Source organism: Thermochaetoides thermophila (genome assembly GCF_000221225.1).
Source record: "Thermochaetoides thermophila DSM 1495 unplaced genomic scaffold scf7180000011821, whole genome shotgun sequence".
NCBI lineage: Eukaryota > Fungi > Ascomycota > Sordariomycetes > Sordariales > Chaetomiaceae > Thermochaetoides > Thermochaetoides thermophila.
In genome coordinates, this window is record NW_006383037.1 from 737,938 (window position 1) to 752,930 (window position 14,993).

The 14,993-nt window shown below is 52.4% G+C and overlaps 2 protein-coding genes across 2 annotated transcripts; one reads left to right on the forward strand and one right to left on the reverse strand.

Annotated features, from left to right (window-relative positions):
- Positions 1-1,410: 1,410 nt before the first annotated feature.
- CTHT_0061140 (uncharacterized protein) lies at positions 1,411-10,000 on the forward strand (the record flags this gene model as incomplete). Its single annotated transcript, XM_006696367.1, has 6 exons — positions 1,411-1,609; positions 1,669-2,313; positions 2,879-2,925; positions 3,560-3,604; positions 3,905-8,560; positions 8,615-10,000. The coding sequence occupies 6 exons, from the start codon at positions 1,411-1,413 to the stop codon at positions 9,998-10,000; spliced, it is 6,978 nt and encodes a 2,325-aa protein (XP_006696430.1).
- A 1,882-nt stretch (positions 10,001-11,882) lies between these two features.
- On the reverse strand, positions 11,883-13,784 carry CTHT_0061150 (uncharacterized protein; the record flags this gene model as incomplete). The annotated part of the gene is made up of 1 exon (XM_006696368.1): positions 11,883-13,784. One exon carries the CDS (start codon positions 13,782-13,784, stop codon positions 11,883-11,885), a length of 1,902 nt encoding a protein of 633 aa, XP_006696431.1.
- Positions 13,785-14,993: the final 1,209 nt, after the last annotated feature.

The following is a 14,993-nucleotide window of genomic DNA, read 5'->3' on the forward strand; positions in this document are numbered from 1 at the left end:
CCCAGGACTCCCGTGCTCGTGTGTGAGACGAAGGACACAGAAGCTAAGCCGCGTCTTCTCGAACTGGAGTCATCCACCTCAACCTTCAGGACTTATTGGACGAAACATATACTATCTTTTCAGCCAAAGAGTAACCGGGAATAAAGTTGTGTTTGTGTGCCCATTCTAACACAACCCTAACCCTTCTTCAACTGCAACATCGAGCCGTAGGCCGCCACAAAACTGCAAACCGGGGCTAGCCAAATCCATCTTTTTGATTCCATCCTTCTGACCGCCTCGGCGGCTGGACAACGCACTCGACCAGTCTTACAACCCGACACCGAAAATATGGATCCCGACTGTCGTTCATGCTGGCCGCTTTCTGCGCTTCTGTATGTCCGGCTGTCGGCGGCTGTCGGCATGCGGGTGTTGGACAAAGAGCGCAAAGCAGCAGCATTTCGTTTACAATGTTGATTCGGTCGAAGATATGCTGGAAACATCCTAAAAATTCTAAAGATTTACGAGTCTGAAGGCGAAGACGTGTCCTCGGCGGAAAGTTGTCCACCTCCCCGAGTTGTCTCCGCCGAGATCTGGGGTCTGCCAAGGCTCATCGGCCGGATCGCCAACACCGGGCTGCATGCCGACTGCCGACATGCGACCCCCGGACTGACCCACTTTAACCGACCGTGCCGGCGCCGCTTCCGCCTCGACCCGTCCCACGTCCGAAGAGTGATGTCACAATGGGACCCATTAATCTGGGTTACTGGAGAATTTTTGCATATCTCTGTCATCATGTCAGTCACCGGTTCCAGACCGGCGGGTCGTTGTCACCATGTCTAGCGCATCATGCCGGATGAGCTATGCGTCCAGGTTTGTTGCCGTCCCTAGACTGATCTCATTCCTGGGATCGCGGCAGGGATTCCCGTTCCTGACATGTTCGGCAGCAACGTACAGTAGTTTATTCTTTGTACAGGGATCTGGGAGGGGCTGCTCCACGAACCGTTTTGGCAGGATGGGGCTCTTGACAGGCACACCGCCGTCGGAGATCACCTCTCAGACCCTTTTCCCTCGTCCCGGGCCTCGGCGTGGATCCGCCACTGCAGCCAAGTCTGCCGGATGAGACGTCTCACAGGGCTGAGCGAACGAAAACTCTCTCGGAACGGCTGGCTCATCGGTGGCTCACACTCAATTTTGTTTCTTTGGGACGATACATAAACACGTCCCCATTTCCATTTCTCAACCGTTCCCTCCCCATGTTCATCCCATGATTTCGTTGTCCTATCCCCTTCCAAGTACCCTCCAGTTGTCTTCTGTATCAGAATATTAAGTCATTCCCTATAAGACTGCAGATTTCAGCCTACTCTGGTCTTCGTGAGGCCTAGTACCTTCGTTGAGGATCATAAGAGACGCTATCATCTCTACTTCGTCATCATGCCGCCAACAGACAAACAGTTGCCCACTAGCAGCGGCTCATCCACTGAGGGAGTGACTGAAGAGCAACGCAGCAACGTTTCGACAGCTCCGATGTCAACCAAGGATAAACTATGGGTGTATCTGACCGGAAACGTTCGCCCTACCATCTTGGCTGAAATCCAGCTCCTTATTCTCACATTCTGCATTGGTCTTCAAGGTAAGTTAAATATTTGCCCCTTGGTCACAAAGTCTATGTCGGTTCCTGACATCGCCTAGATGCTGTTTCTTTCCCTGACTTCCATTGCTTCGCCTCTAATCAAACTGGCAACACGGTCTTCCTCATTTTGGCCCTCGTCTTCCCCAATTTGGATGGTGACATCTTCGAGACTCCCAACATCGGTGTTGCCCTTGGGTTCTTCCTTCTTTCGGCTTACATTACTGGCCAGCTTGGACATCTCGTCGGGCCTCGTCGCCGTGCATGGCTTATCTTCAGCAACCTTGTGCAGACTGGTCTGGTCTTCGCGGCAGCTGGAGTCCAATATTCTCAATTGGATGAGAACAACGAACTGCCTGTGAAAGGAACTCGCACTCTCCTTGCCATCGGTTTCTTGGCCAGCGCCGCGGGAAGCCAGGTCGTGCTCTCGCGATCTCTTCGCCTGCAGGAGATCACCACTGCCATGGCCACCGCCGCGTGGCTGGACCTGGTGATCGATCCGAAGCTGTTCAAGCTCCACAACCGCCCGAGGAACAGGAGGGCTGGGTTCTTAATCATCTTCATTCTGGGTATCTTGGCTGGTGCTTACATCTTCAAGAGACACAGCTCGCCGGCTGCCCTTGTGGTGTCCGGTTCTGGGAAGGCCTTGGTGACGCTAATGTTCTTCTTCAATTCTGCGGAAAAGCCAAAGAGCGGTGATGAGGAGGGTTGGCTTGACCGGCCTCTGGGTTGAACAATACTGTGGATGAGCTGTTAGGGGTAAGGGAGCAGGGCCAGCCACAGCAGAATTTTGCATGGGGTTGAGTGGGAGAATGTATCTGTTCACCTCTGGGCTGAAAGGAGGGAACGCAGTCACAGACAGCTTCCGTTGGTTGCCCGACACCCCTCCATTATGATAGGGAGAGGGATGGTATTTTTAAGATATACGTCTAAGAAGGATTGCTACATTGCGTTGGATAAACTAGCATGGCGTTCACGGGATATACCAGGGGGGTTACGGGGGCTTTATAATCTCGATTTCATCTTAGGTCGTCATGGATACATCAGAAGTAACTGCAGGAATAGAACGTTCGTTATTTGAAGCAATAGAGACAACGCTGAATATTGCACGGATCATGTTTGACGCTTGCAAACAGTACCTATGTAAATAGTCGATTTCAAGAGTGTAAATATATAATTATGTAAGTTAGTTAGACCTACTCTGAGTCCCGAGAGTGTCAACGGAAAATGCTTGGAAACTCGGTTGTTTTAACATCTGCTTTGAGTTCTCAGCTGAGTCGGGTACCGTACCCGAACCTAATAAACTTGGCATTCTTGAGGTCCGTTTTAACTGTTATTCGAGAGACTTTGGTTGGACGAAATCAAAGGCTGAGCCGTACCGCGCTCTTTGGATTAGTGAATATTTCTTAGAGCACTCATGGGTTTAAACTTGTGCGGCTGCCATCCTATCTTGTTTCATCAAAATGATCAGTAGCTGATGATCGCATCCCCCTTTCTATCTCACAAGTATGCACTACTCATAATGACCAAACTAGCGATGTCGACTGTTGACAGCTACTGAAAAACCGAACATTCTCCTTTGGAAGTCAATATCTATTCCTCTTATGAGTCTGGTGCTTGGGATGGTATATCACTAGTTGTTGACTGAACCCTGGTGGTGGCAATATTCGGCTGGCTTTTTTTGACACATGAGCCGTGGAATGACTGGCATATACGTGCTGCAGCAAACACAATTACTAGTTACGACATACCCAATAGAGATATGTATTCAATGTTACCATTAGACAACCTCAATACATATCTTCGTCCCGATGTCGACTCTCCTCGGCCCACTTACAGCTCTAATTCTCTTAGCTTCGCGACCGATTTATGCACTGATCTTCTTATTCAGTAACAATTCAACCTTCAACATTCATAACGAATTTTACTACTAACAAAACACGAGTCAAACAGCTGCTGGCACCTGGAAACATTAGACCATCCCACCAGGAGCAGACCGTAAGTCTATAGGCACCACGTCCCTCAGTTATAACTCCTGCTGACAGAGCTCAAGTTACTAACCTAAATGTATGCCTTAAGACGCCCAATCATATCTACGGATCCATTTTTGTATAAGAACAGGACACTCCAAGAAGTACACAATCGGGCTGGATCATCCCCTATCAGCCACAGAATTGGTAATACTTGCACAAGGTACGTACTAGACGCGGCGTCTTGGTTGGGACCCTTTTCCTGGAGCGGCTGGTCCCGTTGGCCCTTTGCCATCATCCACCAATCACATCGCGCAACCGGCAACAGCCGCCAAGCTCGCATTTCTCTTCCCCACCTTGGAAGCTGGGCCAGCACCTGACAACGCGTCTCACGTTGGAGCGGGACGCGTCTCGCGGTGGATTTCCCGGTTTGCATGGAAAGATCCCCGCGCAAGCTCGTATCACATCCCAAGCCCCTTGGCTCCAGAACCTCTTCCTGGGTTTTGTCGTCACGCTCACTGGACATTTGCATGCCCGACTTGCGACGGCGCGCGGTTGCAGGCTGGGACCGCCGTTCGGACTCGACTTGATGACGAAAAACAATCTCCGCGAGCATCTTGGCTGGTTGCTGCAGAGCGTGTCGCGGTCACCGCCGTCGGGTCCCGAGTTTCCTACAGTGCTTGATGCGGGCGACACCTTCGAGCCCAATGCCCCTGATGTCTCGACGAACTCCTCCAGCGCACTTGGTGCGTCTGGCGTGGGAAACCGCATCGCTCGGCCTGCTGCGAGGTGTCACAACACCACCGAGCCCGCAGCCTCCGCCGAGTCTTTGACGGGGCAACAGTCATCCCAACAACATCGCAGGCCTGACCACCAGCCTTCTCGCGCCGCATCTGCTTTATCCTTCCAGTCTGGCTCTCACTCGAACCTGCCCTCCAACACCTCCAAATCGTTTCCCAACACTCGCCCTACCTCTTTTTCCGATACTCACTCTAATGCCACACTCTCCACCACACGTCCAGAGCCAAATCAAGCCGCATCCAACACTAGGTTGCAAGATGCTAACGAGAAATCGCTTAAACGAAAGATGGAGAGCCGACCTCTAAACACCAGCTTCGATCGCTCAACACTAGCACCAGGTGTTAAACAACAGCAACCCATGCCGACCCCGGCACCGACTACTAGCACAACCACGCCAACTGGTCCTGGGCCTTTGCAGAGAGCTTACTCCGACATGATCATCACCCAGAACCCATCAAAGTTTAGATCTGAATCGCCTTTCGCCACTGGTTCTACAAGGCGTGCCTTTCCTGCTGCCCAATCCGGTATCGCTGCCGACATCTCCGTGGGCGACGATATCTTAGAGGATGCTCTGGACCTGACCGATGCCGATGCATTTGATTCCAGTTCAGTGGCGGCATTTGGGGAAGAGAGGACAATGTGGAAAGAGGATTATGCTGAACGACCTGAGTCTATCTCCAGCCGGACACTTAAGGCGAAACGCGACAGTCCCAGGTTGGACACTACAGCAACAAAGCCCAGCTTATCCATGCAAGAAGAGTTTCCGGATATTGAGGATTTGATTTCCCCATCAGCAGTCCCAAAGCCGACCTCAAGGCCGAAATACTCGAGTTTTGTTTTCTCCGATGTCTCCTCATCATCTCCAGTCTCTGCAACCGTTACATCGTTGGCCAATAAGTCCTCTATTTCCATGGACTCGGTCACTCACCAAGGTCAAGATTTTGGCTCGGTTGCCGGGAGGTCTCGGGCTAGCATGACTAGGACTCCCTCTCCACAGCCAGAACATATCGGGCGGAAGCGAAAGAGCCCTTCATCTCCTGTTCCGGATAGGATTGCAGAAGCCGATCCAGAGAACTCTGCTTCAGTTCAAGCAAGCAATAAAACTAAGAGGAGCAGGCATGATATTGTCTGGGACTCAGAGGATGACTTTGCAAGCCCACCGACAATCCGATCAACCATGGTGATTGACCCAAGCCCGGAGACCACAAGCATGGACCATCGCATGGATATTGATGAGGCTTCCTTATCCATCGCAGAAACTCCAGTGAAGACCTCACGGCTCTTGAATACTTATCACGCTGTTTGTCAAGGTGCTGCGTCAGATAAGCAGACAATGTCAAGTGAGAGTGTGCTGCCAACCGACAAGAGTGAAGATACAGACCCTCCTGAAATAGTCCATCCCGGGGTAGATGGGCCAAAAAAGAGCTCGCAAAGCTCTTTGAACCCAGAGATCAAACATAATAGCAAACTATTGGAGCTCTTCCTCGAAAGACCATCTGTCTTGGAGATCAAGCGGCTTTTCATCAAGGAGCAGCTACGCAAGACTCAGGAGGATTATATGCAAAGCTTACAAAAGCGCACATCAAAGGAAGAGCGCGAAAAAGCCCGCAATGCTCGGACAGTATGGATGGAGAAGCAAAGAGCACTGGAGGCCATTCCGGACCTTCTTCAAGCTCACAAGGACCTTCTTGCCCAGCGAGAGGCCCTCGTCACCCAGATGGTCGAAGCCTTTGCAGAGGGTAAGGACCTCATGACGGATGAAGAGCGACTGGACTCTTTGAGTGAGGTTATCAAGGCCAAAGAAATCGACATACTCCAGAATCTTATCGCCGCTGGCTTCAACGACCTTGACTTTCTTCAGGACCCCAATGATTCCATTGCTGCCCTTGACTCGCCGCATAATGTTCCCGTAGTTCTTGCTACACAACCATCTCACAAAACTGGCCCCAACCAATGCATCTCCATTCCAGAATACAATTCTGAGGTCGTTTCTCAAACGCAGCATTCGCCGCCGATCCGACCTCAACAGGCCGAGCCTACACATCAGGCGCAGCCCAGTCGCCCACGTGCTCAGCCAACTGGAAGTGCCCAGGGTACCGTCGACACACCTGTTCTCCCATCAGCTCGCGCTTTTTCAGGGACGCAAACCCCAGCAACGAACGACCGGGCTGGAGCTTTCATCTCCACGAAACAGCCAACCGTTATCGAAATTATTGACGACGATGACTTTGAGGCCGGTCTTTCAACCCCCATCGGCACTGAAAATGTGGCACCCTCAGACAGTGATGGTGCTTTCCAGCCTCCAGTTCAGGTGTCACAGTCTAGTCCTGTTGCGAGAACTCCGGCTAGGAGCTCTGCGAAAACTTTCGTAAACGCTGCTGAAAAGGCTCCCCAAATGGATGATGAAGAGGACTATTTTGATGACGATGACGATGAAGAGATGATTGCAGCCGTTAATAGACTGGAGCAACAGCACCATCGCTCTGCTCTCGCAACTGGCCCTGGAAGTATTCGGGAACGATCGGTTTTATCAGAGTCATCGGGGAACGCCGGTATTGTTGCAAGACGACGACCTGCAGCAAACACTGTTCCTCTCCAGCGAAAGGCTCTAAGCATCAATCCTGCGTTAATGGTTTATCCTTGGTCAGAAGATGTTCGCCGTGCGCTCAAAGACCGGTTCAGGATGTCGGGGTTCCGCCACAACCAACTCGAAGCCATCAACGCTACGCTGGCGGGCAAGGATGCCTTCGTCCTCATGCCTACTGGAGGTGGGAAGTCACTCTGCTACCAGCTCCCGGCCATGGTAAACAGCGGTAAGACCCGAGGGATGACCATCGTCGTCTCTCCTCTTATCAGTTTGATGCACGATCAGGTCGAACACTTGAAGGCGCTCAACATCAGGGCCAACACATTCAACGGTGAACTGAGATCGGATCTACGCTCTCATATCCTGAACGTGTTCAATGAGGAAAACCCAGAGCATTACATCCAGCTGCTATATGTCACTCCCGAGATGGTTGTCAACAGCGTCGCGTTCAGGAAAGCCTTAGAATCGCTGTACCGGAAGAAGAAATTCGCCCGCCTCGTCATCGACGAAGCTCATTGCGTGAGCCAATGGGGTCATGATTTCCGCCCTGACTACAAACAGTTGGGGGAGCTTCGACGCAAGTTTCCGGGAGTGCCCGTCATGGCCTTGACCGCAACCGCCACCCGCAATGTCATTGCAGACATCAAGCACAACCTTTCAATGGAGAACTGTGAGGTTTTCTCACAGAGCTTCAACCGCCCCAACCTTTACTATGAGGTCCGCCATAAGGGCCCACACTACGTTAGGGATATTGGGGAAATGATCATCAACAAGTATCCTGGACAGAGCGGCATCATTTACACCCTCTCGCGGCACGCAGCAGAATCGACAGCTGCCACACTCAAGGAGAAGTTTCACCTTAAAGTCCGTCATTATCACGCTCAGATCGACCCAAGCCTGAAGGTAGAGATACAGAATGAATGGCAAAGCGGCGAAATCCAAGTCGTCGTTGCCACCATCGCTTTTGGTATGGGAATTGACAAACCGGATGTCCGCTTTGTCATCCATCAGAATATCCCGAAAAGTCTTGAGGGTTACTACCAGGAGACAGGTAGAGCTGGTCGAGACGGACAGGGCTCAGACTGTTACCTCTACTTTTGCTGGCAAGACGTTCCCATTCTCAGACGGCTGATCAACAACGACCCAGAGAAGCTGCCCGAAGAGAAGGCTCGGCAGCGTGACCTGCTGAACAACATGATCATGTACTGCGAGAGCAAATACGCTTGTCGTAGGGTCCAGATCCTGCGATACTTTGGCGAGCAGTTCGATCCGGCTGATTGCAACAACCTTTGTGACAATTGTAGGGAGGGCCGAACTGGTGCTGGCGGTTTTGAGAAGGTCGATGTGACCGAGTCTGCTCTAGCCATCCTTAAAGCCGTTAAACATACCAAGGAGGCAACTTTAGGCCGCATCACCGAGATTGTCACCCTAAACAGGAATGTGAGGGCAAATCAACACATTGAGGGTGCAGGTGTGTGCAAGGGCATGCATTCTTACGATGTCCATCGGATCGTCATGGCTCTTCATGCAGAGGAATCCCTGTCGGACTTTACCCGGGTCAGCCAAACCAACAACGTCCCTATCACGCTTTTCACTGTAAGTGCATTTTTTGTCAATGTCTAAGCGAAATTGCTGACGTGTGACTTGCAGCTTGGCAAAAATGCCAAAGAGTATTTCGCTGGCAAGCGTCGACTAGAGCTGGAGGTACCTAGCCGTGGAGTCAAAGCTGCTGCGCCTAAGGGCCGCACCGCTGCGGAGTCGGAAGACGATCGTAGATCTACTACTTCGAAAAATTCACGGGCCAAACGACCTCCTCCGTCAACTAATGTCTCTTCCCCTGTCACAGCTACGTCGAGAAAGAGAAAAGCAAAATCGACAACAAGGACTTCCGAGGATGATGACGAAGAAGCTTTCGAAGAACACGTGGCCCTTCGGCGGCACAGCTCGGGTTACCAGAGAGATGGCTTTGTCGTTTCCGATGAAGAGGCGGATGATGTCTCCTATGAACCGGGTCCTTCTCGTCATCGGGCCCCTTCGAAACAACGGCAGCAAACACTGGATGAACTTGGTCCGCCCATCGCCCGCGATGAGAGGCTCAGTGAAGCCGGCATCGACGATGTCCACCGAGATGTCGTTCAAGCCTTTGTTGAGAAGGCGAAGGAAGTTGATGAGACCCTCCGCAACCGAAACGGGTTGCGCCGACCCATTTTCACGGATCTTCAGTACCGCGAGATGGCCATGCGTTGGACCACCAGCGTTGCGAAGATGTACACCATCAGGGGCATCGACAAAACCAAAGTGGACATGTATGGTGCGAAATTTGCCCCCCTGGTTCAGCGTTTCCATGACCAGTACATGGAGATGATGGGTCACAAGGCCACTGGCCCTTGGGCTGGGGCCGATATTATTTCCTCGCACCACAAGCCTCGTGAGTTTGTGGACCTTGTCAGCGACGATGAAGAGTTTGAAATACCCCCCGATGATGCCAGGCGCGGTGTGGTCCATGACCAGGTAGAAGAGATAGGCGATGAGTTCTTCGAGGATGATGAGGACTTAGACGAGATTGAAGATGACGAGGAGGAGGAGCAACTTGAGTCATCTCGCTACTTTGCCGCGCCGGACACTGATCCTTCAGGACCGTCGATGACACAGGCTGAAGCTAAGAGCGTTGATGCCTGGCACCGACGCTTCCAGCAGCTCCAGGCTCAGAGTGCCAAGAAATCATCGTCGAACGCGAACAAGTCCAATTACAACAATAACAACAATAGCCGGCGAGGCGGCGGCCCCGGCAACAACTGGAACAAGAACGGTGGCGGCAAGGGCAAGTCCTATTACAAAAAGCGCAACTCTGGCAACCGGAACAGCGGTGGTGGGTCTAGCAGCAACTCCAGCAGTGTCGGCAAGCGTCGCAACAACGCTTCTGGGGCGAACAGCAGCTCTCGCAGCAAGGGTGGCGCTTCGGGTTCGGGATCGTCTTCGAAGAAGGGTGGGTCTGGAAGTGGCGCTGACAGTGGCATCAGCACCATGCCTTACTGAGAGTCTGGCTTGTGAGCGGGGATGTCACGGGTAGCAAGGCCATCTTGGGGGGGGGGGGGCGAAAAAAGGGAGGGCGCTTGAGGACGTGGATGCTTGAGCCGATGTCGAGCGGATAGGGGGAGTTCATTGAAACTGGCAGTTGGGGCTTTTGACCACTAGGTGAAAAGTCGACGGGCCACAAGGTGTTGAAGAAACCTGATTCACGTCAATGGCCTATCATTTAGCTTGCCTCCTTCCTCGACCAACAACTTTCTGGGCTCAAAAGAGGTATCTGGCGAGCTTTTTACCTCACCCAAGAGCAATTAGCACGCAATCATCCCTTTGTCAAGAATAAGCTGCCGGTCAACTCCTGTCCCTGGACCGCAATCAGACCAGCTTGTCACCAGCCTGCAGCGCGCCGTTAAGGGCTTGACAGACCATCACCTTTTCATTCCTCTTCAACCCTTGAGTTCTAGCTTCTTCCGTCTGTCTTTTCGAAGCTTGCATTTGATTCTTTGCTTGATCCATCTTGATGGGGTTCTCAAGTGGCGACACATCCACGCATTCTACCACGAAGATACATCACGGAGGAGTGGCTGCATTTGGCATGGCGTACGGCATTGGTTTGGGATCATACGGGACGGTCAATAGGTACTCAAGGAGAGGCATTATCTACGTACGTAACGAAATCAAGAAGCCGAGATGTGGACTGTGTGCTGGCCGGGCTAGCTTTTATGGGATTTGGGAGTTTCGGAACTGGTTTTGGTTCTTTGCTTTCTTTTTTCTCTCTAAGTGCCTAGATCAAAGTCGCTTTCATAGACGCGGGGGATTACTTGATGAGAAGAGACGTTAGGATTGGTACCAGCGGTGGTGATACCCCGACAGACTGCCTGCAAAGAGCAGGAAAGCAAGCATAATGATAGCCATGATGACCTTCATTTTTCGAATGGGACATAGGAATTCGGTTTTTGGGCACTAAACATGTTGGCTCAAAGGGTGATTTCTTGAATAATGGACTGTTGACATGAAAATGGCGGCACTTCATACTAGCCTTGACCCCATGTAGAGCATCCAAACGATGAGATACGGATTCCCCATTGCAAATGGTGATTCATGGTGATATACGATTATCGCAAAGTCTCATAACCAATAACGGATGTGGGAAAATTTGTATTTTGATCTAAGCCAGCCCAATGCACTAGATGTCAAGCAATATAAAAAACCGAGGAATGCAGAAAGATGAAGCAGACCAGAACAATCCACAGACGCCTCCCTATGTAATAGAATGTGTATATGCAAGTGTAGGCACGTTCAAGAGTGAACATCATGCTGGAATTATGCTAAGGGTATCGGTTCGGGTGATGAATAGGTGATTGTTTGATAAATTGCTGGCAATGCCAAAGGAATAATAATGAATGAGTCTGAAGAAAATCCTGAAATAGTTGCACAAAAGGGAGGGTGAAGAGGAGGAGAAAAGGACACACGGTTACTCAGCAAGCCAGAGATGCTGAAATGTCCAAGATAGATGATACGGCTGGTCAACAAGCCGAAAGCGAGAAACAAAGCTGGGGAAAAACAACCGAGGGAGCTTCAGAAGCGAAGTAGAATGGTGTCAAAACCGGGAGGAAGGAAACGCAAAATCAGAAAAGACAAGTCAAGAAGCAAAACGCCCAAAGCAAAGCATCCTCCCGTTTGCGAAGAAGAGCTCCCCGTTTCTGAATCTTCCGACGTAGCTGTCCATCCGTCCATAAAGCAATCAATCGTTCGTAAAACCATAGCCTCCCTCTAAATGCCCGAAGCCAACCAACCCGATGCATTCCGACCCGTCTTAACTTTTCCCTTCTTTCCACTAATAGTTTGATCGAGATCTGTTTTTGATGATGTGATGGGTGACGTATCCCCATTATGAAGCAAAATTAGCTTCTTGCTCTTTCTTCTTTCTCTTTTCTTCCTCTTCCTGCCGCTCCTGCAACCACTCTGCAGAGATCTCCTCGCGAACCCGGCGACACCACTGCAACACGGCATCCTCAAACTCAACCCACACCTCTGGTCCTGGGCTGATAGTTCCAGGAGCGTTATTAGCATTAGGATTATCATTACGTTTATTGGGTGGCTGCCAATATTGCAGCCCCAAAGCGTCTGCCTTGAGCACAACTTCCCAGCGCAGCTCAGCAGCCTTCATCCACCAGCGCAGGTTGTCAGCGGCGCGGTAAGGCTTCGAAGTGTTGGCGTAGAAGGCCGGAATAGCACCAAACCGACGGCGTGACTTGCGCACAGCGCAGTTGTGCAACTGCACTAGGCGCTGACCGTTAGACAGCGCAGCTAGGAAAGGGGTTGGCAGCGTCTGCTCGCTTAGGGGGCGAGTCCGATCGATGGGTGTCCAAGCCGGCAATGGGGGGAGCCCCTCATCTGTAAGTGGTGCCGGCACAGGCATGGAAGGCGAAGGAGGAGGGTCGTTGCGAAAGTGATGTTGCTGCTGTTGGGCCAAGTGCTTCTGCTGGCGCCGGATATCTGAGCCCTTGAGCATGCTGCGAAGAAAGGCCTCTTCACGCTCAAATTCACGGCCTTCCCAGCCGTCTGGGTAGACCCATTCCGCCCAAGTGGCACGGTCAGCGATTTCCTCAGCCTCGAGGGCCTCGTCCGAGAGCAACATGTCGCGTACGCTCACAACCCAGGACATCATTGTGTCAAACTCGTCTGAACGCATACCGCCGGCAAAATTGCGAGCAGCCATGCGCTTGAGAACATCCATCACAGAGATAAGCTCGCTGCGCAACTGCTTCTCGCTTTTGATAGCATCCAACCGGTCAGGCCGGTCATGTTGAGTGTAGTAGATCTTTGCGGAGCGAATGGCCATTGTCATGGCATCCAAAATGTTCACACCCTGCAGCTCGTACCATCCCGCAGGACCAACTAATGACGGCCGACGCGATGAAGAACCATCCTGCTGATCTGTTGGCAAGTCAACCTTCTCGATTCGGATCTGCAGGCCTTCTGGAGCGCGAGCATCCCGTGCTTCGTGGAGGGTCTTCTCAGCGAGGTCGAGGTTGGTTGTCAGGTCAGCACGTAGTTCGGCGACGGAGGGCGGCTTGGGAATGTGCTTCTCGCGATGGTTGTACGTGCTGACGGTCGGCGGAAGCATCATAAACCCTTCGTCCTCGAAATCGTCCGAGAAGTACTCTTCATCGTCAGACTTGTGTTCGTCAACGGGTGATTCGAGCATGGAATTGCCCGTGACACTAGTGAAGCAGGTCTGGGCAGTCAGCTCGGGACTGCTACCCATGGATGCATAGCTCGAATCATGGTCGCTGCCGGGGGCCTTAGGATTTGAGTAGGCGGAGGGGTCGAGGGAGGATAAATCGAGAGTCTGACACTTGACATTGCGGCGAGCAAAACGGCCACCCTTGCCGTCGAGGAGACCAGTGCGGGCGAAGTAGTACTGTAGATGGGCGATGCTGCCGAGGCTCAGTACGCTCTCTCGGGCGCGAGCGCTGGGGGCAAAATCAGTGCCTTGGGGCCGCATGAAGCCGCGGCGCCTGCTGGAGCTTCTCCTAACGGGAGTGGAACCGTCAACTGTCAACATAGAGTCTCGCGGCCGCGGGCGATCACTCAGATCCGAACGACGCGAGGATGCCGAAGAAGCCGAGACATCGCTGATGAGGGACCCTCGGAAGGTATCGTCGGTGGTTTGCGATGCATGCGAAAGTGTCGACCCGGTCGAAAAACAGCGGGACATGGCTGATCGAGGGCCCAGGGCGGGCGTCGGTACGGCGTCGGGAGCGGGAGAGGAGCAACGAGAGGCCATGGCGGATGGATGCATGTCTTGAGTACTGGACGTGTGACACTGTCACGAAGGGCCCTAGGGGGCACGAGGGAAAGAGACTGGTGCAGGCAGCGATCAACCTGGGTATGAGATGTTGTTGCACCGCGGACCGTCGTCGTTATGCCGTTAATAGGACGATATGTAGGCTGATATAGTGCCAAGGCCAGGAGGGCAGCAATGCGGACGCCAGAAGCACCACCTTGACGCCGGGAATTCCGGGGAACCTGAACTGCCCTGAAGTGGTGGTTGAACTGGACGCAACAATGAGTGATGTTTGGATCGCTTGGATAAGTGAAGCAGAGCAGAGAACAAGAACAAGAGCAGCGTTTCCCTAGTTTCCCCGAAATAAGAGAGAGTGAGGAAAAATCACACAAAGATGCTTTGACTGGTCTTTTTTCTTTTTTTTCCCGTCGGGCTCGTGATCCGAAATTTGGGCAACAAGTGTCTCGTTGTCTTCTTCGCAGACCGAAATGAGAGGACCAGATCTGGGTGCTCCAGGCGGAAGAAATGCTGAAACGGAAAGGGTTGACACTGATGAACTTGCCCCATTTGGGGCCCGCCTAGGGCCCGCAGGGGTCCACCAAAGCCAAGGGCCAGGGGTCTCGCATACCCCCCCCACAGCGGTTTCACCAATCAGTTGGTGCTGGTCCCAGGCGCCTGACACCTGCCCAGCTGCTTTGCAAGCCTGCGCGAGCCACCGAAAGCTATTCCACGTTGCAAACCAGCGGTGCCAGCGGGAGCCAATGTCCCAGTGGCCCATTTCCCCAGTGCGAAGTGCACAGCAAGCCCAGCCGGCAACCCCGTGGCCACAGTCTGTGTCCTCCCACTCTTGGGCCCTGCCGGTGTAATTTGGTGGGGCCAACGCCGTGCATGAAGCATGAGGTAAACGGCTCCTCGGGCCAGTAAAAGTGGAGCTGCTTCGATTGGCTTCGAAAGTTCACAGATTACGACCGTGTCATTGGCTCCCATCCCCTGTTGCTGCCTGGTCAAGCAAGGGTTAGGGTTACAACGATATCGTGCATGATCTGCAAGTGCGTGATCCGCAGCGGCAACAAATGAGATCAACATCTTCTGGCCCGTCCCTCCGTTACCTTCGTCCAGATGCAGTCTTCTGAGTCAAATGATTGGACATCTATGTCTCAATACATTACTCATGAGCTAAGACGATCGCCTTAGTAGGAGACTACGGAG